The sequence below is a fragment of the Geotrypetes seraphini genome, chromosome 2 (assembly GCF_902459505.1).
Source record: "Geotrypetes seraphini chromosome 2, aGeoSer1.1, whole genome shotgun sequence".
NCBI lineage: Eukaryota > Metazoa > Chordata > Amphibia > Gymnophiona > Dermophiidae > Geotrypetes > Geotrypetes seraphini.
Window position 1 is genome coordinate 9265715 of NC_047085.1, and position 24712 is coordinate 9290426.

General features: G+C 44.4%; 1 protein-coding gene across 2 annotated transcripts in view; it reads right to left on the reverse strand.

The window, feature by feature from the left end:
- PPP1R16A (protein phosphatase 1 regulatory subunit 16A) overlaps window positions 1-24712 on the reverse strand; it is a 101683-nt gene that overhangs the window by 30983 nt on the left and 45988 nt on the right. For both annotated transcript variants that reach the window (XM_033935192.1, XM_033935193.1), the window contains exons 3-5: window positions 12935-13080; window positions 10795-10898; window positions 1940-2064 (exon numbers count right to left, since the gene is read on the reverse strand). In XM_033935192.1, coding sequence (XP_033791083.1) covers window positions 1940-2064; window positions 10795-10898; window positions 12935-13080 — 375 coding nt within the window. The remainder of the gene's footprint in view (window positions 1-1939; window positions 2065-10794; window positions 10899-12934; window positions 13081-24712) is intronic.

The following is a 24712-nucleotide window of genomic DNA, read 5'->3' on the forward strand; positions in this document are numbered from 1 at the left end:
TCACCCAATCAAAGAAGCTGATCAGATTGGATTGGCATGACCTACCCCTAGTGAATCCATGTTGACAGGGATCCCTTAGGTTCCCCTCGTCCAAAATCGTGTCTAGTTTACCTTTAAGTAAAGTTTCCATGAGTTTACATACTACTGATGTGAGACTTACTGGTCTGTAATTTGCAGCCTCTGCTCTGCAACCTTTTTTGTGCAGAGGAATGACGTTGGCTGTTTTCCAGTCCAGGGGGACTCTCCCCGTACTTAGGGAGAGATTGAAGAGTACTGCTAACAGTTTCGCCAGAACATCGCTTAGCTCTCTGAGCACTCTTGGGTGCAAATTGTCCGGTCCCATGGCTTTGTTCACCTTAAGTCTTGATAGTTCACTGTAAACATCAGCAGGTGTGAACTCGAGTTTCTGAAATGGGTCTTCCATACTTTGCTTTGTTTCCAGCCGTGGCCCGTGTCCTGGTGCCTCACAGGTAAAGACTGAGCAGAAGTAATCATTCAGTAGTTTGGCTTTATTGGAATCTGTTTCCACATAACTTCCGTCTGGCGTTCTAAGGCGTACTATCCCGTTTGCGTTCCTTTTCCTGTTGCTAATGTACTTGAAAAAGGATTTGTCCCCTTTCTTAATGTTCTTTGCTAGAGTTTCTTCCATTCGAAGTTTGGCCTCCTTGACTGCTGTTTTGACTGCTGCAGACTTTGTCCTGTATTCAATGTTTGCTTCTTTTTCCCCGGTGCGTTTGTATGAGAGAAATGCTCTTTTCTTCTCCTTGACGAGGTACGAGACCTCATCAGTGAACCATTGGGGTTTCTTTTTTCTTTGTTGTTTATTTACTGATTTTATGTAGCGGATAGTTGCCTCATGAAGAGGCAATTTCAAGGTTGACCACATGGCTTCCACATTATCAGTTTCTTCTTGAACCTGCAGAGTCTGATGGACGAAATCTCCCATGCATGCAAAGTCAGTGCCCCTGAAATTGAGTACCCTTGTTTTAGTGTGTGATCTAGGGAAGCCTTTCCTAAGGTTAAACCATACCATGTTATGGTCACTGGTGGCTAGCGTTGCTCCCACCGAGACCTCCGAGACGCTTTCTCCGTTCGTAAGTACCAGGTCCAGGATGGCCTGGGCCCTAGTGGGCTCTAGTACCATTTGCTTGAGCCGTACTCCCATCATGGACGTTAATATCCTCCTACTATCACAAGTTGTCGCTGAGAGTGTGTTCCAGTCTACATCAGGCATGTTGAAGTCTCCTAACAGAACAACGTCCCCCCGTAACATGATGTTCTCAATGTCTTCAATTAATTCTGTGTCCATGTCCAGAGTCAAGGGAATCAGGCAGGGAGAGACCCAGTGTTGACACATGGCCTACACCTGTGGCCCCCGAGCCATTCCTGAAATACTGCACAGCACTGACAGGCCTGTTCCTGCCACCCAGAAGCAAGGAAGAGACACAGTTAAGCTAGTCCTGTAAATGCTGAAAACTCCTTGGAGATGGAAAGGAAGGGTGGAAGTTAGGAAAATCTTCAGAACAGGGTCTTCTAACATTTGGGGAAAGGCAGAGCAGGAAAAGATGCACTAATTCTTCTGTGTAGATCAGTGAACTTTGCTAAGCTGTAAACCTCAATCTGTAGAGCTGTGCTAGGGCCCAGGTGGCATCTCTCTTGCAAATACCCCACCACACACTGTGCTGTCATGTACACCATAGCTGGAGGTAGATGCAAAGCTCGTCCCAGTGCCTCAAGTTTTCCAAGTTTCATTTAAAATTTGCTAATCCGTTTATCAGTTTTCTAAGCGGCATACATTGCTAAAATAATTAGGGATACATTTAATGAGACACATGGACGTACATGAAATGTAGGGAGAGAGGGCAGAACTACTTTGCAGATAGGAAAGGGAGCCAAAAAGGATCAAAACAGAAGGGGAGGGACCCTTAGGGTGTCTTACCAGACTGGCTCTGTGCTCATCCTGGACATTCAGATCTGAACCGGTCCGCACCAGCTTCTGAATATCTTCCATCATATGCCGCTCTGTGGCAGAGCGCGCCTCCTCGATACAATCCTGGGTTACACCTGAGACAGTGAGCATGCAGGATGAAACAGGGTCCAATGAGACATCCGTCTGAACCAGTCACATTGTGGGGGATACTGTCCCGCCTCTCCAAACCATGCAGCAAGAGGAAAGACGTAACCCATAAACGAAGGCGGGAGGTGTAAAAACTAGCTACGGAGTTGATGTTCATCCAGTGGATCTCTACCCAGTCTCCCAGGACACCTAGCCAGGTCAGGTTTTTAGGATATCCACAATGAATATGAATGAGATATTCTGAAAATCTCATTGGCTAGGTGTGTCCTGGGGAATGTGTTGAAAACCCCTGTGCTGGCCAAAATGTTTAAAAGTCAGAGAAAACCAAAGTCTATTATAATGTTTGATTAGAATTTTCTATTTAGCAATTTTTATTTTGGCTTATTCTAGGGGGGTTTTCCCCACTCATTCTTTTACAAACTTCCATTCACCAGTGTCTTTCCTTTTCTATGGCTCAGAGAATGGCACTTAAAGTTTGGGTACCCAGGCAAAGTGAAGTTATTTACCTGTAGCAATTGTTACCCAAGATCAGCAGGATACATAAACTCACGTCTGAGTGACATCATCTGACTGAGCCCACGAGGGAACACCTCTCCAGACAGTTTACCACAAATGTTTGAAAGCACTGCTTCGCACGTGCTATGTGCCATCCTGCCTGCCACTGTGGTGCAGGACCTAGCTATTTGTATATATAGCTGATAGAATACAATTTCTAGGGGAGGTCTTCAGAGAACACCTGCTACAGGTAAGTAACTTCACAGTGGGCTCTGTGACCAAGAAAATGCGCATGACAGTGGAAGCATGGAGAGCGTCGACTGTCTTGGAGGCTCCTAACCTGCCGGAGGAAGTGTGCATTGTGTCGGACAAGGAAGGGGCAGTCCAGCCCAAGGAACAGGCGGGTCGCTGGAAGCGACGAACGAAAGGAGTATTGAACAGCACTACAAGGCTATCAGGAGAGGCTGCGAGACCACCTTGAAGCATCCTTCTCAGAGGACTTTGGAGTTGTAAGAGTTGGATGGGTGTGCAGTATTGTTCAGATGGATGATGGGGAGAGCAGGTTAGTTTGTTCTGTGGGTGGGTGATCGAGTCTCTGAAGGAGGAGGGGGGAGCTAATAAGCAATTGAGATAATTGATAGATGGAGGGGGGCATATGAGGGATTGGAGCAAATTGAGTGCGAGTGGGGGGTTAGGGTGATGGTGTGTGTGTTGTGTTGGGGCTTTGGGAGGCTGGGAGGGGGTGGTCCTCCTGAGCACAGGCGCGTGCTGGCTTCCTGAGACACACTTCCTCTAAGGGGCCTAGGGCTAGTTCTTGTCAGCCCAAGGAGAGTAGGATGGGTGGGTCACCTGGAAAGGTGGGGGGGAAGGTCTTGGGGAGCCTCACACTTCTTTAATGTTAGGATTGCAGATATCTGGGGGAGCTGAGCAGAGGGGGAACTTTCTTACAGGCAACCTGGTCAGTGGCTGAGATAACGGGGTTGCCACGGGGGACACAGTGGGGCTACTACTATTCGTACAGGGGATAGGGTGAAGTTTGTAACTTGGAACATAGGGGGATTAATTCCCCCCTAAAAGTCAAAAATCTTTGCAACAGCTCCAGCGACATGCAGTAGATGTAGTGTTCTTGCAGGAGACACACTTAGTGACATAGAGCATGCCAAATTAAAACAATGGTGGGTGGGGGGTTGTAGTGCTGCTTCTGCAGGAGTTAAACAACGGGGAGCAGCCATGCTGTTCTGCAAAGGCATAATAGATCAATTGCAACTGTTGGATAAGGATACAGAAGGGAGGATTGTGATCTGTGGGGGACGATAACATGCAGGGAGATGGTGTACTGTAGTGTATGCTCCAAACACGTATAACAATGCATTTTACACCTCTCTCTTAAACCAGTTGTCTTATAGCCATCTCCCCATTACTGTGGAGGGGTGACTTTAATGCAGTGAGTGACCCCTTATTGGATTGTCCGGGGGACAGAGGGCTTAATAGGACACAGGACTCAAGAGCAATGCACAACCTATGCTCTACACTGGGCTTAGCAGATGTCTAGTGGGTTCTGCATGGGGATTTTTACCATGTTTCCCCGAAAATAAGACCTACCCCGAAAATAAGCCCTAGCATCATTTTCGGGGTAGGTCTTAATATAAGCCCTACCCCAAAAATAAGCCCTAGTCCCGGGATTCGCCAGCAACTCTTCAATCCGCCCACCCCCACCCCCACCGCACAGCTAAATCCTTGCTGACCCTCCATCCTTCCCTCCACGCCGACCAGCACGACACTGCTTTGGATGAAGGCAGGGCTCGCTTGTGGTCAGCAGGGAGGGAGGGAAGGATAGAAGCTGGGCAAGGGTTATGCTGCACGAGGGATGGGAGAGAGGGAAGGATAGAAGCTGGGCAAACTCTGCTGCACAGGGGGATGGGAGGGAGGGGAGGAAAGATGCTGCACATGTGAGGGAGAGAAAGGAAAGAGGAAGAATTGGGGTGAAGGAGAGGAAGGGAGAGATGATCATGTGCATACTCCGAAAATAAGACCTAGTGCCTTTTTTGGACCCAAAATTAATATAAGACACTTGTCTTATTTTCAGGGAAACATGGAAGGTCATATGGTACCCAATCTCGCATTGACTATATTTTGGTGTTCCCAGATGTATTTTTCAAGATTAGTAAGATTGAAATAGGCACATACACAATTTCAGATCATGCATGGGTCTGGGTGCAATGGGAAGGGTGGGGGGGGGAGGGACATGATACAGTGGGGGATACAATAGGTGTTCCCACTGGTCCTTTATCAGGATTCATGTTTTCCAAAAAAAGTTGTTGGCCAGTTGGAAGTAATATAAACAGCATAATTCCTCTTCGGAGGAGCAACCATGCTCTTCTGGGAAGCAGCCAAAGCAGTAATGAGGGGCGATTCCATCAGGCAGCCGTGGGCCTTTGCTAGGCCGGCTCACCTCCAATGATGCAACTTCCTCTTTTGTTGGAGGCGGGCCAGTCTAGCAAAGGCTCGAGGCTGTCTGATGGAATCGCCAGCTCAGCAGTACCTCTCCTCTCCCTAGCTGCAGCTCACTGTGTATTTTTAACTTCCCCACACAGCTGCCACTAGCATTAGTTTAGACACATTTTCATCAGGTAGCCTTGGGGCCTTTGCTGGGCTGGCCCGCCTCCGATGAAAGAGAAAATTGCATCATCGGAGGCAGGACGGACTAGCAAAGGCCCCGAGGCTGCCTGACAGAACCGTGCTAAACTAACGCTAGCGGCAGCTGTGTGGGGACGTTAAAAACACACAGTGAGGTGCCGCTAGAGAGAGGAGAGGTACTGCTGGATATGGTTTGAACCTTATACTTTAACTCTAGGCATGCAGACGCTGTGGATACTGATAGAGGCTTTTGCCACTTAGCTAACTGGAGGTCTTAAAGGACTCGATGTACTGGAAGAGCTAGCAATTCCTTCAATGGAGTTTTACAGGATTGGAGAATAGTCTAGAAATCTTTTACTACCCGAGTGTGTGGACGTTTGACTGAGGATCAGCAGCGAAGAAACTGTCTGCAAAACAATTTTGGATAAGAAAATTCCTCCGTAGGAATCGGAATGACTAGCTTGAGACGGTGGAGGAGAAAGGTCATGATCCACAGCTGGAAGTGTATCTGGCTCTGACCAAGCTGGAGGAGAATGAGGGTCCTGTACTGGAGAATAGCAAACAGGAGTACATGGAGCCCAAGCTACCTCTGGAGATGTCGCTACAGGATTTGGACATTTGAGGCTTTTGAACGAAGGCTAAACACTGCTGGCTTTCTAATACTGGAGGAGGGTGGGAAGAAGTCTGAAGTAAAGAAGCATTATCCTGCATGAATTTCTGAAGAAGTGAGAAAAAGGTAGAGATAGTCTGCATGGAGTCTGAGCTCTAAGCAGGAGGTTTAGGCTGGAGAACAGGCAGGCAAACGTTTAGAGGGGATTTGTTCCTGAGGGAAAAAAAAATAGGAGAAGCCCCTGTTTAGATTTAGGTTTTACACTGGTACCTGCAGGAGCCATAAGTTGAGAAGTCAAATCAGGAGAGGATTGCAAATGTTTTCATCAGCTGGGCTTAAACAAATGGGATCCCAAGACGCTGTTGGAGGCTTAAAAAAAGCTTCAATAGAAGCCAGCCCTGCATATAGGAAACAACTAAAGGCTGAGCAAAGATAGATTTACCTTTTACTTGATGGCAGGTCATTCCCAAATCTGGTCTTGGAGGCAACCCAGTCATATTTTCAGGATTTCCACAATGAATATTCATGAGAGATTTGCCCGCAGTGGAGGCAATGAATACAATCTCTCTCATGAAGTTTATTGTGAATATCCAGAAAACCTGACTGGCTGGGGAATCGCTATGATAGGCTTCATCTTAGTGCAGTTGGAGCCTTACAGAGCTGGTCTTGAGACCTGACTTTGGAAAATGTAGAAGGTATTAAAGCAGTTTGTGTAGGACAGGAAAATGGATCTAAGTTTTTGCCCCCCACACCAGATGGCAAACCTCTTCCACTTAAAACTGTATGACCTTCCAGTGGAATCTCTTGTGGAAACCAGCAGAACTTGGAAGACACTGACAGGCAAGTTCATATTCTAATACCTTTCAACATCTAAATTGTGAGGGCTAGAAACTGTATAACCAATTTCTGAAAGAGCATATCATGCATATAGGGAAAAAGAACCCGTTGTTCAGCTACAAATTAGGGGGGGTATTGTTGGGAGACAGCAGACTCGAGAGAGACTTGGGTGTGCTGGTGGATGCATCACTGAAGCCATCTGCACAGTGCGCAGCAGCCTCGAAAAAAGCCAACAGGATGCTGGGCATCATAAAGAGGGGCATAACAACCAGAACACGGGAAGTCATCATGCCATTGTATCGAGCGATGGTGCGTCCACATCTGGAATACTGCGTTCAGTATTGGTCGCCGCACCTCAAGAAGGACATGGCGGTACTTGAGAGAGTCCAAAGGAGAGCAACAAAAATGGTAAAAGGGCTGGAACACTGCTCATACGCCGAGAGGCTGGATAGGCTGGGGCTCTTCTCTCTGGAGAAAAGGAGACTCAGGGGAGATATGATAGAGACCTTCAAAATCATGAGGGGCATAGAGAGGGTGGATAGGGACAGATTCTTCAGACTGAAGGGGACAGCAAATACGAGGGGGCATTCTGAGAAACTGAAGGGAGACAGGTTCAAAACAAATGCAAGGAAGTTTTTTTTCACCCAAAGGGTCGTGGACACTTGGAATGCGCTACCGGAGGAAGTGATCAGGCAGAGTACGGTACAGGGATTCAAGCAGGGATTGGATGGATTCCTGAGGGATAGAGGGATCGTGGGGTACTGAGTAAACCAACCTGGTCGTGCATGTGCAAGACCGGAGGGCTAGGACTTCGATAGGAGGGCAGAACTTAAATGGGAAACCAAGGTGGCAGGGGAGCCCCTTCTGATGATTCAGACAGGCCTTGACCTGTTTTTGGCCACCGCGGGAGCGGACTGCTGGGCAGGATGGACCTGTGGTCTGACCCGGCAGAGGCACTGCTTATGTTCTTATGTTCTTATATCACTCTCAGCTCTGGGAAGTTTTTCCTGAGCAGAACATAGACCCAGAGAGTCTGGCCCACCTACATGTACTTCCTATCCCAGGTCGAAAGCATCTATTATAAGTATCTTTTGGACTTGTGGGAATTGGAAGGGGACACTCTTTGTCAGACTGATTAGGCCATCTACCAGGACATGGAGTCCTTGAGTGAATTCTTGAGCGCCTGAGACAACATCCTGAAGGTTGCTGGTGGCTTGTATCCATTCAGTAACAAACAGTGGAAAGTATGTGACTCAGCTTTCTCAACATTTCATAAGCCGATACCTGCTGTGATGACTACTAAGCACTTTGTATTGCAAATCTCAGGAAACTTCCTGTAAATTGTATTTAGCTATATGTGGGTACAAGCATCTTTTAAATCCAATCTCTTTCTCGCATGATGGGTACTAGGGGCTTTTTATCTCCCTTCTCAGAGCTATCAAGGAAATGAGTCTTCATACTCTTGGCTCTTGTGAGAGCAGATATGAATGGTGAGGAAGCAGTAACTCTGGGAGTGTGTGGTGCAGGGGCTAGAGCTACAGTCTCAGTAACCTAAGGCTGTGGGTTCAAATCCCTCACTGCTCCCTATGACCCTGGGCAAATCACTTAATCCCCTCATTGCCCCAGGTACACTAGATAGAGTTTGAGCCCTTTGGGACAGAAAGGGAAACATTATAAAGTGCCTGAATGTAAATCTGTACAGAGAGGGGGGTCTCCTACAGTTTCATCTACACTTGTCTAAGGATTCCATGAAAGGGCACTTTCAGAGTTTCCTTAGAAGGTTGTTGAACTGAAGGATGTCCAAACTCTCTACCCTGGTCTTATCCTCAGTCTCTAATGGAAATGGGATAAGCTTAGCAATGTCCCTCACAAAATCCTGGAATGAGAGCTCCTCTAGTGGAGATTTATGCTTCTCATGTGGTGAGGAGGGATCTGAAAGCAGGGACACCTCCTCCAAGACAACCTCTGGTTCTTCTTCAGATGCCCAGAGAGCTCAGATTCAGACTCATAAAAATACTCTTCAGAAGTCAGGCTCTGCCTGCTTCACACAATCGACCTATTGGTCAGGCCTGGATTTATGGTGTCGAGGGAAACAAACTAAACTAAACTAAACTTTAAGCTTATATACCGCATCTTCTCTATAAAGATAGATCTCGGCACAGTTTACAAAAAATTTAAAGAAAAGATAATAAGAATTAGTGATTGAATAGAGAGCAGTGAAATTTACATTTTTGAAAATAGCCAAGTTTTCAGATGTTTTCGAAATAATTGGAAAGAGCCCAAATTACGCAGCTGGACAGGAAAGTTGTTCCAAAGCTCAATAATTTTAAAGTAAAGAGATTTCCCTAATTTTCCAATGTAGATAACGCCTTTTAATGATGGGAAAGATAATTTAAGCTTTTGGATAGAGCTGGTAATATCAGGTCTCGTAGAATTCCAAGATAGAGGAATTAAAGGAGGAAGAGTGCCATGCAAGATCTTAAACGTTAGGCAGGCACATTTAAAGTAAACCCTAGAAATTACTGGGAGCTAGTGAAGTTTTAACAAAAGCGGGGAAACATGATCAAACTTGCTTTTTGTAAAGATCAATCTAGCCACAGTATCCTGAATCTACTGAAGTCTTTTTTTGGTTAGATTTAAATAGATCGAATTACAATAATCCAACCTCGAAAAAATGATTGATTGAACAAGGGTGACCAATACACCAGGGATCTTCTGTAAACCAGAAGAGCTTCTCTCACCCCTTTAAGGCTTCATTGTCAATTTATCTCCTTCAGGCAATGAATAGGTTTTGGTTGCAGTATTCTGAACCTCAGCTTTGATGCAGTTGAAGCCTCAGCATCACGCTGGGCAAAGAAAATGTGTCATGTGATCCTTGACTTGCCTTGTGAGCTACTCCTCCAAGACTGCCATTGGCAAAGACTACAGCAATAAAGCTGGGATGGCCATGACTCCTTGAGATACTTGGGGCGTATTGGAAGCTATGTTCTGGCTTCATAGAGGCATCCAATGTCTGGGAAGATGAACTTCAAGAGCACTGGTGACTTTGGTTCCTCATGCGTTCTGCACAATGCTTAAAAAGCTAGTATGCCTGTATCTTTAGCCCTCAGTGTCAATGAGAACGAATCACCTTGGGAGGAGAACAGATGACCATTCCAAATAGGTTCTATCAAAGGTGATGCGCTCCCAGTGTCTGATGCAGCTCCAGGAGCCATGGAGATGGTGCTTCCAATATCAAATCTACACCAAAAATCTGTTAACAGAGATTACAACAAGATAGCCTTATGACTAGTCCCAGGTACCAGTTATCAGATCCATGATGAATATGGTTCTGTTGCACCTGCATACTTTGTAAATATGGTCCACAAAATAAATTTAAAAATAAAGGAAAATTAAAGGCTAAAATACCTAATTACGGAAAGTAAAAGGGACTGGAAATGGTTCCAGCATGACACCAACAGGACTTACAAGCTGCAATGAAAAACAAAAGCCTCTAAAACTATACTGTATTTTGAGGCGAGCTGACAGGAGCAGGAGAGTGCAACCTTACTGCTCCATGGAAAAACAGCCACTGGCTAGATCCTGTGTGACAGAAGCAGGCAGGAAGACGTGTGTGTGTGTGTGTGTGCAGTACAAACAAGCCAGACAACATTCCTGCCTAGGCTCTCATCAGATGAAGTCACCCAAATGCAAGGCTATACTATCCGACATGTCTTTGGAGAATCTAGATTACTATTTACAGCCAGGGAGGGCTAAACGCAAGGAATAAAGGTCGGGATTCGTCAAAAAGGTGACAGGTGATAAACAGTACACAGAAACAGGGAATATGATTTGAACTACTGACCAATATGTGATGGAGTGAGCTGAGCAGAATGCACTATAAACCAAACAGGATACACTTATTTATTTATTCAGTTTTCTATACCGTTCTCCCAGGGGAGCTCAGAATGGTTTATATTAATTTATTCAGGTACTTACAATCTAACTAATGTACCTGGGGCAATGGGGGATTAAGTGACTTGCCCAGGGTCACAAGGAGTAGCGTGGATTTGAACCCACCACCTCAGGGGGCTGAGGCTATAGCTTTAACCACTACGTTTTAAAGAGAGCAGATACGAAGGAATGGGCCGAGACTCACCCTGGTCTGCCATGGCCGATTCAATGAAATCCAGCGTGACATCGTCCTCACAGAGGTCATACGGCATGTTCCCATCTGAGTTCACAGCCAGGAGATTGGCACCACTGGGGAAAGAGAAACGGAGGGTGATAACAGAACATTGGCAGCACTAGAGAGTAGGGCCAGCTCAAGGGATAGGGGGCATCCTGTGCCAATTTGCTTTGGTGGTGCCTCCCACCCCACCCCTGGGTGTTCAGCATCTCTCCCTCCTTAGGACCAGCATCCCTCCCCCTACAGGTTTTCTTTCCCCTTCCTCTGCCGTCCTCCCTGTGGGTCTGGCACTGCTCCTTCATCTCTCTCACTCCCCCACGATCTTGTAAAATTTATGCTGGTCACCAGTGGCAGCACTGCCTTCAGCCAGTCCCTGGGTTTTCACTCTGCGTTGGAGAATGACACGGTGACAAAATTCATCACTGTTCCCGTCCCCACGGATAACTGCGGGAAATAATCCCATGTCATTTTCTAGAGTCTATTTCAACCTCAGTCCTTCTACACCAGCATTCTTCAAAGCAAAGCTTTTGGGTCAGTGGTTGTGGCCATTCATACTCTGATTCTTATGGGAGCCAAGGATAATGAAGCCATTGTGACATCACTGATGTGATTGGCTCTTAGGCACTGGTGGAATGAGGCATTATGACATCACAATCTCTGCTCTGGATACCAGAGACTGTCATTCTGTAGTGTCTGTTTCAACCTCGGTCCTTCTACGCCAGCATTCTTCAAAGCAAAGCTTGTGGGTCAGTAGTTGTGGCCATTCATACTCTGATTCTTCCCTCTCTCCTTAAAGAATGACATGAAGATGGTTTCCCGCGGTTATCCGCGGGGACGGGAACGGTGATGAATTTTGTCACCGTGTCATTCTCTACTCTGCATTAAGAGGCAAGATGCAGCAGAAGACGACCCAGGGGCTGACCAAAGGCAGATTATCACGCTTCTGCTGCCACTACAACTCAAGTACGGGACTGTGCGGGAATAAGAGGTGAGGGAGCAATGCTGGACCCACAGGGATCAAGTTTCAAGTTTATTTAAAATTTGATTTATCGCCTAATCATACATTCAAGGCGAAGCAGAATTCTAAAACCCTTTTTAAAAACGTACAGGGGAACAAAATTCATATTCCAAAGACACGATTTACCAGACAGACAGAACCAATAAGAAAGGCAGGGCTAGAAATCCAATAATTGAAAGACTATGGGGAGAGGAGAAAAAAAAAAAGAGACCGAACCGGAGGGGAGACACAACCTGTAGACCAGGTGAGGTAAGAGGCTGGATATTTTGGTGCTCCTAATTGCCAGAGCCTCACCTGGTTTAATGGTTAAACTGGCCGTGCCAGAGTCCCAGAACAGTCAGGGGATTCCTCTTTATCTCAGCCACTAATGCTTGAAGAAGAGAATCGGGGAACACAAATGTTTCCAAAACTCCGACTTGTTTAAAGCATATGGGGATGATCATGTCACAGACACGGAGTCCTGCAGTCCTCCCACATGGAATTAGGTGTCTAAACGGTACTAGAAAACGGGGGCTTGAAGTCATTACTGCTTAAGCTCTGTCAGCTGCCTCTGCTTGGACAGTGGACGCTACAGCGCAGTGCCAGCATGCGAGACAGCAGCATAAACTTCATATACACAGACACAAGACAGGTAGGGGGACAGCAAAAGTGCAACCTTCAGAAACACAGAATAGGGATGACACAGGAAACAGCAGTGCAATATTCACACACAGAGCCACCATAGGCGGCAGCAGGGCAGACACTCTCCCATGGAACTGGACTGGAAAACTGCCATTGAGAGTTGGGGCAAACTCCAGGGATGCTCCTCGCTGGGATCCAGCTGTACCCTGACAGTGACATCTCACTCACTGGAGATCCCAGCAGCCGACGGCAGCAGAGGATACTGTTACGGCCTTATCAGAACATGCTCATCAATCATTTAGAGCAGGGCAAGTGTCTTGCCTGGGTTTATATCACAGAGCAAAAGTGTCCCAGATGCTTGTGCGCAGTGGAAAGGGAAGGGTGCAGGAAGGCCTAAACGGAGGCCACAGAGTGCAGCAGATGAGGAGTGAGGAAGGGGGGGGGGGACTAGCTTCGAAAGCCCCTACGTACTATTTAACAAGCAGCTCCACCAGATGCAGGTGGGCACAGGTCGCTGCAGCGTGCAGAGGCGTCCAGAGCTCACTGTCGCAGGTATTCACATCAGCTCCTGCCTCCAGCAAAAGCTTGACCACATCCTCGTAATCATCGATGCAGCACTAAAATGGGGGGGGGGGGGGGAAAGATAAGAAATGGCGCGAGAGTGAGTATGAAGCATTTTATATTGGACCAATTTAAGTGCTTAACCCTTTCAGGACCATAAGGATCGTAGGCCAATTTTTGTGGTTTTGACGACATTTTTATGGTAAAAAGGGCTTGCAGATGCCAAAAAATTGATTTTTTTTTGTGAAATATCATTTTTTTTAAAAAAATCACACTTCTGGCTTATGGACAGTGTGGCAAGTGAATCTTCTCGTCAATCTGGCAACGACGCTAATGAATGAATGTCGGAACCAGTTTGTTTACATAAAGGCAGTATCATATGGAGTCCGTACATATCAAATTTAGAACTGTAGACTATCCCAATCAAAATTTATAGGATTTTAAAGTTATGGGACAAATATGTCCCTTGGTCCTGAAAGGGTTAATTTGTAGACAAAAATGAAGAAGAGGAACTGTGTAATGGGAGGGGGTGAACTTTCACCCACATATACAGACTCCCTCTTCTTTATCCCCAAATGCACTGGTGGGTGTTGACTGGGGAAGAAGGAGGAGGAGGGTGGGAGAGAGAACTGGGCCTGATTCTTTGCCCTTGTGATGCTGGTCCTCTACCCCAAGCCCACTTCACGACTTCCCCAGTGGTCCCAGAGCTCCCAGGTCTCAAGTCCCCATAAAAATCACTAGTTCCCTACTCCATCAACTGAGGCAATCATACTGGTGGTATAGCCCACCCACTTTGCCCTCGGGCCCACCCAGCAGCAGCACATCTACCATGTAGCTGGTGTGACTCCCCAAGCCACGTCAGCTAAAAACTCCCCAAATCTCCCCTGCCGTCTACCGTCTATCTTTGCCAGCAGCATGGCCCCACAACTTTCCTTCTCACATACTGCACCTATGTGGAAACAGGAAGTTGCGTCAGCAGGAAGGCTGTGGGGCGAAAATCAGCTCTGTAAAAGGTATGTGGAGACAAGTGGGCTCGAGACACCAGAATGCCAAGGGGAGGGAGCCATATCGCCTGGGCAAGGAAGAGAGGCAGGTTGAGACGTTGGGAGTGCCAGGGTGGGAGAGGGAGAGATCTGCCCACCTAACTTGGGTCCAGTCCCACCCAAAATTGCATGTCTGAATCGCATAAAACTCGAGGTCATGTGCCTGCTCCTGTTTCAGGATAGGCAGCTCAAACACTCCAGCTCTGCTCTGTCTGTAGAGTGGGACGGGGAGCAGAAATGAACCATGCACAGAGGCGACTCTGCTTTATGTCCACAAGACTGCTGGAATCAAGGCAGCATTAACCCTTTGGTGGGCCTAGGCAAATGAGTGCCTAGAGCCCTCTTTATAACATAAATACCTGTTACAACTTTCACCCAGGGAGCATCCAGCTGAGGATAACACAGCAGGTAACAAACGCAGAGACGCCAAGTTACCCAGCTTCAGGTTGAAGATTTTGGGACAGTCCTGATTTTGAACTTACATCCCAAAGCAGTATGGGATCCCATCCATTGAAATTAGTGCTGCAAGTCCCATAATGCACCAGGATGAAGGTGTTCAGAAATCCAGGACTCTCCCAAAATCTCCAGCCTGGAACTGGGTAATCTGGCATCTCTGCAAACGCTACGTGTCCCCTATTCAATGCAGAGGAATTTGGGAGAACAGATAGTCCTCTGTGGGCAGTGGTGGATCTGTTCTTCTCTATATAGCTGCCCCCCCCCCCCCCAAACAACTCTCCTTTATACGAACCAGGGCAAAAGTCCGCATTGGGAGCTATGGCACTACCACACATAAAGAGCCCCTTCTAAACATTTAGGCCCTAGGAGTTAACCTAGTTTTCCTTTGTCTCAATCCTGCTTCAGCTGGAACCGATTTAAATTTCAAGCTATGTTCTGCTTACTTGAGGTCTGGAAAAAATGTGGCAGACTGCTATTCCAGGTTATTCTGCCAGAAACTAAGGCTTGGAGACCAGTCACCAAAAAAAACTGAATTAGCACAAGTCAGATACTAATCAGTCAAGGTAGAAGCCTCGAGACTGGCACCACTGCTCACAGGTTTCAAGATTGGGCCCACTCACTCCCTTTTTTTTAATCTATTAGCTCTTCCTCTCTGCAGAACATGAAGGGAGGGGGAGCAACACCAGACTGGGGGGGGGGGGGAGAATGATGCTTAAAAGGTTCATGGTTCAGATCTTACTCTACTGCGAAACTAGCACATAAAAATTGCCACAGCATGCTCAAATTAATGAACATGAAAATTACTTCCACATTAAAATCATGGCAGAAATCTGTGGCTCGAAACCAAATGTCAACTTTCCTGAAAGTGCCTGGGTGGCAACTGGCTCAGGCAGACAGGAAAGCTGGCATAAAAACAAAAAAACCATACATGTCATGACATGCATCAGCCCTTTACACTCAACCACCATCTCTTCCCACCATCCCCCTGGTATCTAGAGGTACCCATCTCACCCCATGACCTCTCCCCCACCCGACCTGGAAGAAAATGCCTGGTTATCTAGTGGGCCATTTGATGCCATCCCGACCTGAACTGGGTCTAGTGGGCCACCCCATGCCGAACTGGCCCCATCTCCATCCACCTACTACTAATAGAAACATGATGGCAGATAAAGGCCAAATGGCCCATCTAGTCTTCCCATCCGCAGTAACCATTATGTCTTTCTCTCTCCGAGAGAGCCCACGTGCCTATCCCAGGCCCTTTTGAATTCAGAGACAGTCTCTGTGTCCACCACCTCTTCCGGTAGATTGTAAATAATACAGTGAAATATTAGAAGTACATAACTAAAACACACAATCAAAATTTAACATTGAGGAAACAAGTTTTTATTGCCTTCCTAAAGGCCAAATACGATGGCATTTTCCTAATCTCAGATGGTAGCCTATTCCATTCTTCCACAGCCTTGTGTCGGAAAGCCTTCATTCCTCTTTTTTCCTATTAAAAAAACTGACTTATCTGGAACTACCAAATGGTTCAGATCTGTACAATATAATCTATGATTTGGGACATACTGTGGAACAAAAGGGGGCAAAGCAACTGTGAAATTTGTGAATGCAAAATCTTAAAAACCAAATTTACCTTTTAAACAACCAATGTAGATCAGCAGAAGGAATGCTCTCTTGTCCCCCTTCTTACTGTTCATCCAAAACCCAGCTAGTATATTCTGTGCTACCTGCAAGCTCCTCATCGGAGCACAGGGTAAACCTTTGCTGTTCTTTCTGATTAGCAATATATGAAGTTTATTAAAAGAAAGAAGAATGTAATTGTAATTTATTTCTTATATACCGCTAAACTCCGTTAGGATTCTAAGTGGTTTACAGAAAAATAGACAATAGGGTGCATTAAAATTATAAGTAAAATAGGTACTTAGAAATTCCCTTACTGTCCCGAAGGCTCACAATCTAACTAAAGTACCTGGAAAAAAAATGACAATTAGTAGAGTAATGAAGAAATAAAATAGAGAATAGATGAGAAAAATAAGAAAATAAACATTCTAATAGAAGACAGAAAGCATAGCAGCAATCAAAGGATGAAACAATACAAGCATGTATTATCATCCTAAACAAATTGGTGGTTCGGAATGATCTTAATTTCTGAACCATCCACTTGTTTTAAAATCGAATGATGGAAGTCTCCCAAACTGCATCCCTAGACCATAAGTTGCAGATTTATCAAAATTCTAACCCAGTCCACTAAACATGAATCATTATCCAACTCCTTCATACAATTTGTTTTTTTCCGCTATTTTCTCATCTCCTACCAATGGTAATAAAAAAATGAATCATGATGGCAAATAAAGGCCAAAGGGCCCATCCAGTCTGCCCATCCGCAGTAACCATTATCTCTTCCTCTCTCTGAGAGATCCCACTTGCCTCTCCAAGGCTTTCTTGAATTTAGACACAGTCTCCATCTCCACCATCTCTTCCAGGAGACTGTTCCATGCATGTACCACCCTTTCTGTAAAAAAGCATTTCCTTAGATTACTCCGGAGCCTATCACCTCTTAACTTCATCCTATGCCCTTTCATTCCAGAGCTTCCTTTTAAATGAGACTCGACTCATGCGCATTTACATTATGTAATGTAATGTAATGTAATTTATTTCTTATATACCGCTATATCCTTTAGGTTCTAAGCGGTTTGAAGAAAATATACATTAAGATTATAAATGAGAAGTAAGAAGGTACTTAAAAAATTCCCTTACTGTCCCGAAGGCTCACAATCTAACTAAAGTACCTGGAAATTAATAAAGAAGAGAAAATAAAGATGGTTGAAAAAAAAAAAATTCTATGTGAACTTATAGGATGGAAATTAAACTGACAGTGAAGAACTGTATGAAAAATACATATGGAATTCAGTTAGAGAGGGTAGGTTACAATCTATTTATGGTATTTGTTTAATTGGAAGGTGTTAAGGTGGGTAATTTGGGGGAAGGTTATCTGAAGGTAGGTGAATCTTCTGGAGGTAAAAGAGGAGGGGTTAAGATATTTGGATGAATTTTTTGAAAAGCAGGGTTTTGATTTCTTTTCTGAATGTTTTGAAGTTGTCTGATATTGCCATAAGATTGTCAAACATTTTCTTGCGTTGTGTGCCTTTGAGTGGGGGGAAGGCGAAAGGGTTCGAGGTTCTTCTGTGTCTTGAGGTGGAGATTTGGTTTAAGCGGTTATTTAGATAGGAGGGGGAAGAGCCGAGTAATGCTTTGAATATCAGGCAGTAGAATTTGAATTGGATTCGTGCTTGTATGGGTAGCCAGTGAGAGTCTAAGAAGGCAGTTGTTATGTGATCATATTTTTTGAGTGAGTAGATCAATCTGAGGGCAGTGTTTTGTATGGTCTGGAGTTGTTTTATCATAGTGGCTGGACAAGGAAGATATAGGGAGTTGCAATAATCCAGCAGACCTAAGACTAGGGATTGGACGATTAGTCTAAATTGTGCTTGGTCAAAGAATTTTCTGATTTTGCGGAGATTTCTCATGGTTAAAAAAATTTACTCTCATACCTCAATGCACTAAACTACCAGATCCTCACATGCAAAACAACTAATTAATATTTAAATCATTAATTAGAGCTCACAAAAATGCTCACAAATTGTATTGTGATAAACCTGAGAAAGTTAACTACTCTTATAGTGGGAGAGTATGGTGCAGTGGTTAAAGCTACAGCTTCCGTACTCTGGGGTTGTAGATTCAAACCCACACTGTTCCTTGTGACCCTGGGCAAGTCACTTAATCCCTCCAATGCCCCAGGTACATTAGATAGATTGTGAGCCCACCGGGACAGACAGGGAAAAATGCTTGAGTACCTGAATAAACTAATGTGAACCGTTCTGAGCTCTCCTGGGAGAACGGTCTAGAAAATTAAATAAATGAATAAATTTATTGGAACTTATTAACCACCTTTATGAATAGATTCACCCGGTGCATCTTAGGAGGGGCCTAAGGCTCTGATTGGCCCAGATGCACAAGCCTTCACCCATAGGATGGGCCTTAAACAATCTGGGCCAATCAGAGCCTCAGGACCCATCATTATGTAGGTATTTAAACATCTCTATCATCTTCCGTCTTTCCTCCAAAGTATACAGATTGAGATCTTTAAGTCTGACCCAATACGCCTTATGACGAAGACCACACACCATTTTAAGAGCCTTCCTCTGGACCGACTCCATCCTTTTTATATCTTTTTGAAGGTGCGGCCTCCAGAATTGTACACAATGCTCTAAATCAGGTCTCACCAGAGTCTTATACAGAGGCATCAATACCTCCTTTTTCCTACTGGCCATACCTCTCCCTATGCACCCTAGCATCCTTCTAGCTTTCGCTGTCACCTTTTCAACCTGTTTGGCCACCATCACTAAACTAAATCTTGGGTTTATATACCGCATCTTCTCCACAATGAGGAGCTCGGCACGGTTTACAGAAGTTGGGGAAGAACGGAACTCCAATGGAATTATAGAAATAAGTATAAAGAGAAGTTAGGGCTTAGAGTACCAGAGAGGAGAAGAAGGTTATATTTTGGAGAATAGCCAAGTTTTCAGATGCTTACGGAATAGTTGAAGGGAACTCAAGTTACGAAGAGGGGAAGTAAGATTATTCCAGAGCTGAGTGATTCTGAAGAGGGAGGGAAGACCCTAGTTTACCAACATGGGATATGCCTTTTAAGGAGGGGAAGGATAATTTTAGTTTTTGGGTGGATCTGGAGGAAATTGGATTTGAGGAATTCCAGGATAATGGAATAAAAGGAGGAAGGATGCCGTGTAGGATCTTGAAGGTTAGACAGGCACTTTTAAAGTGAACTCTGGAGATAACAGGAAGCCAGTGGAGCTTGGATAGGAGTGGTGAGACATGGTCAAATTTACTTTTTGAGAAGATAAGCTTAGCCGCGGTGTTCTGGACCAGTTGGAGTCTATAGAGGCTTTTCTTTGTTAGGCTTAAATAGATAGAATTGCAATAGTCCAATCTGGAGAGGATGATGGATTGTACGAGGACGGCGAAGTGTTTTTGATGGAAGCAGGACCTCACTTTCCTCAGCATGTGAAGGCTAAAAAAGCATCTTTTTATCAAGGAATTGAGGTGGTCGTTGAAGGATAGTGATACAATCACACCCAAGTCCTGCTCCTCTTTTGTGCACAAAGGTTCTTCACTCCCTATATTATACCATCCCCTCCGGTTTTTCAAGTCCAAATGCATGACTACATTTCTTAGCATTAGATCTTAGCTGCCAAATTCCAGACTATTCTTCAAACTTCACTAGGTCCTTTCTCACATTATCCACACCATCCGGGGTGTCTACTCTATTGCAAATTATGATTTCATCCACATAAGAGGCAAATTTTTTCTGACAGCTGAAGCAATATCGCTTACAAAAATATTAGAAGGAACAGGCCCAAGAACAGGCCCAAGAGTGGTATGCCCTTTAGGCATACCACTGGTAATATCTCTTTCTTCAGAGCAATCTCCATTGACCACTACTCTTTGTCACCTTCCACTCAACCAATTCCTGACCCAAACCATCACTTTGGGGGCCATATCGAGGGCATGCTATTTATTAGACACCTGTGTGAAACACTGTCAAAGGCTTCACTAAAATCTAAATACACCATATCTAGCGCACTCTCTCTAATTCACTGTCACCCAGTCAAAGAAATTGTTCAGATTTATCTGACAAGACCTGCCTCTAGTGAATCCATGTTGCTTCGTGTCCTGTAATCCACTCATAAGAACATAAAAATATCTTACTGAGCGAGACTAATGGTCCACTAAGCCCTCCAACCTTCATGGTCACCAATCCAGGTCGCTAGTACCTGGCCAAACCCCTAATAGTAGCAATACACCATGCTACCAATCCAGGGCAAACAGTGGCTTCCCTCATGTCTGTCTCAATAGCAGGCTATGGACTTTTCCTCCAAAAACTTGTCCAAAGCTTTTCTAAAAGGAGCTATGCTAACCACTCTTACAACATCCTCTGGTAATGTGTTCCAGAGCTTAACTAAATAAAAAAATATTTCCTCCTATTGGTTTTAAAAAGTGTTTCCCTGTAACTTTATTGAGTGTCCCCTAGTCTTTGTAATTTTTGATGGAGAAACAAAAAAATATCTATATCTCGATTCACTTGTATCCGTCCTACATCACTCAGCATTTTGTAGACTTAAATCTTATCTCCCCTCAACTGTCTCTTTTCCAAGCTAAAGAGCCCTAACCTCTTTAGTCTTTCATCATAAAAGAGGGGTTCCAACCCCTTTATCATCTTAGTCGCTCTTCTTTGATCCTTTTCTAGTTCCACCATATCTTTTTGAGATTCCAGAAACGTCCCTATTCTTTGTTTTAAAAGCGTTTCCCTTAAATTTACTTACCACAGAAGTCAGATTTACTGGCCTGTAGTTCCCTACTTTGTCCTTACTTCCACTTTTGTGGAGAGGGACCACATCTGCCCTTCTCCAGTTTTACAACTCCACGGAGCCACCAGAAACATAGAAACATGATGGCAGATAAAGGCCAAATGGCCCATCTAGTTTGCCATTCACAGTAACCATTATCTCTCTCTCTCTCTCTCCGAGAGATTCCACGTGTCTATCCCAGGCTCTCTTGAATTCAGCGATGGGCACATGCAAATTTAGGAAATCTTCACTGCTGTCCACCGGCCTCATTTGCATGCGTAATTTAAGAATGTCTCAAGTTTTTAGATTCGGTATCTAAATGGGTGCGTTAGCAGACCCTTGCTTTTTCACACAGGTTTTTGAAATTCCTGGCCTTAGTGTTATTTTATGCGCCTAGGTGATTATTACGACAAACAATAATAGAGTCATTGTACCCCATATTCTTGCCTCAACCAGAAATTGTGCATTTTTTTAATTTAGTTCCAATTTTATGGAATAGTTTGCCTGTAGAATCTTTCCAAAAAATTTTAAGAGACATTTAAAAGCACATTATTTTCAATTGGCCTTTTTACTACTACTACTATTAATTATTTCTATAGCGCTACCAGACTCACGCAGCACTGCACAGTCACAAAGAATAAGAAAACAGTCCCTGCTCGAAAGAGCTTACAATTTAAACAGGCAAGACAGACAAACAGGATGTCATGGATACAGTTAAGGGGAAGGGTTAATCAGCTGGCTGATGGGATGTGAATTTGGGTCTTCAATCTGCATTTATATATTCTTACATAATTTTTAAAAATTTATTTTCATTTAATTAATTAATTTTTAATTTAATTTAGATTGTTATTTAATATTATGTATTAGGAATGTTGCTTTTGTCTTCTATTCTTTTTCTTTTCTATTTAAATGGAGGAGTTCTTTTCATAATTTTGATTGAATTATATTGTAAACCGCTTTGATCCTTTTTTGGCTGTATATGCGGTATATAAAGATTTTAATAAACGTAAACAAACAAACATGTGCACCATCCACCCCCATCACTTTGTCCAACTTTGGTTTAGCTAGCTCCTCATGAACACAATCCTCTGATCAGTGTCTACCACACCACCGTCCCTATTTGCATTTCTCTTCTGCGGTCCTGCTCCCAGCGCTTCAACAGAACAGAAATATTTATTAAGCAATTCAGCACTGTCAGCTTCTACATATTTCTTCCCTTCACTTTTCAAGTCTCACAATGCCACTTTTGCACTTTTTTCTATCACTAATATACCTTAAAATGTCTTATTTCCCCATTTTGCCTTGTCCGCTCTTTTTCCTTCCATTTGCATCTTTATTTTCCTGACTACTCGACTAGCATCTCTTAACCTTTCCAGATATTTTTGCCTGTCTTCCTCTTTCTGTGATCTTTTGTAATTTATGAAAGCTAACCTCTTATTCCTTACCTTCTCAGCTACTACTTTTGAGAACCAAAGCGGCCTTCTTTTCTTCTTTCTTTTACTTACTTTCCTTACAAAATGGTTTGTTGCCCTTATAATAGCTCCTTTCAGTTTTGCCAACTGCTTTCCTACTTCTTCCAGATGTTCCCATCCAGACAATTCCTTGATGTAATCCATTCTCACCGCCGCCTCTAACGGTAACACATCACATATTAAACAATAGTGACAACAATGGTGGGACACCCCAATTTGGAACCCGCCTGGCAGAAACTTGGTGAACAAATCACACTCAAAGTGCTATCAGTCAAAAATGAGTGAATCCAAGCCCAAACCTCTGCCATCAAACCCAACAATTTACACTGTTCTAACAAAATAGTTCTAATCAATCATATCAAAGGCTGCACTTAAATCATCAGATAGAAAAGTACTGCATGTCCATACATAAGTTTATCTTCACTGGGTAGAGGCATGCTTATGTTGAGGGTGGCATGGCCAGAGCAATACGATAAGTACAGTAAGCATGGCAGGTGGTTGCCAATGTTTGGGTAGAGTTGGAGGGGGAGATGCTGAAAGCTGCCACTAATGCAAATTCAAAATCTCTATTGCTTTGGCACTGTCTACATGCATGGCCTGGCTCTTTAACAATATCAGGGGATGGGGGGAGAAAGGTGTTTAGGTAGTACAAGGCTGATGCAAGAAGCAATCCAGGGCAGGGTAGTTGGGTTGGAAGGAGAGAAGGAAGGGGTGCCACTAAATACCCATTCCTCTCAACCAACCCTTCTAAGCTGCCCTGAACCTGGCAAAACATTTCCTGCACTAAATACACACATGAGAATTTTTTTCCCCCCAAGCTCTGCTGCAAGGTACTTGATGACCCTGTTAACACACATTTAAATGCATGTTAATGTGGTCTACAATATGGTTTTCAGCATGAGTTAATGCCGGCACGGAAACCATTTGAGCATTGCTCAGCCAGTAAAACCCCGTAGTAAAACCGAGTTAAAGCCACACTAAGGTTTTGTGCATTGGCCCCTGGATTAGGGAGAGAAGTACCTGTTCTCTGTTCATCCCCTTCCTTCCTCTTTCTCATAGGCTGCCTGGAAGGGAGGGAATGGAACAGATTACCCCCTCTGTTTTACCACTGGACTCTGAAATAAAGTGGCAGAAATTAAGCCAGAAATTAAGCCCTTACCAATGGCACAGATTATCAAAATCTATTTCATGCATGAGCATTATGTACTTAGGCCATTTTTACAGAAGGGGATCTGTGGTGGCACACGAGTCAAATTTGCATGTGAAAACAGGATCAGCGTGGCCTGGGAAACACCCCTATATTATCCTGTGTAGAAAACTCTCCTGGCTCTCCTCTGTAGGCTGCACAGCTCACACAGGTTCTAGTTTATTCCCAGGACTAACATGAGTCAAGAGCATCCTGCCCGCTTCACCATAAAAAGTTTCAGTACAAGATCAATGGACACATGGATGGAGATGCTCTAAAGCAGGGGTGCCCACACTTTTTGGGCTTGCGAGCTACTTTTAAAATGACCAAGTCAAAATGATCTACCAACAATAAAAAATTTTTTTTAAAAAAACCACAAAGCACACTGTTAATTATCTTTTATATTCTACGGGTTTTCAAAGAGGTCAAGGCAGATGACTTTATGCAATGTCACCTCAGTAACAACTATACAAAAATAGACAAATATACCCCCTCCCTTTTTACTAAACCGCAATAGCAGTTTTTAGCGCAGAGAGCTGTGCTTAATGCCTTGCGCTGCTCAAAGGCTCCCTGTGCTAAAAAACGCTAATGCGGTTTAGTAAAAGGGGGCCATAGTGCAAAATATAGACTGCAGATAAAAATTCTCAAAACGGACACATTTTGATCACTAAATTGAAAATAAAATCATTTTTCCTACCTTTGTTGTCTGGTGATTTCATGAGTCTCTGGTTGCACTTTCTTCTTCTGTGCATCCAATATTTCTTCCCTTCTTTCAGCCTCCTGTATGCTTCCTCTCCTCCAGACCTCATTCATAAGAACATAAGAAGATGCCTCCACTGGGTCAGACCAGAGGTCCATCGCACCCAGCAGTCTGCACCCGCGACGGCCCATCAGGTCCATGACCTGTCAAGTGGTCCCTGCCTCATCCTATAACCTATCACTACTTCTGTCCGTACCCCTCAATCCCCTTATCCTTCAGGAATTTATCCAAACCTTCTTTGAATCCTTGTAGTGTCTTCTGCCCTATCACAACCTCCAGGAGTGCGTTCCACGTGTCCACCACTCTCTGGGTGAAGAAGAACTTCCTAGCATTGGTTCTAAAC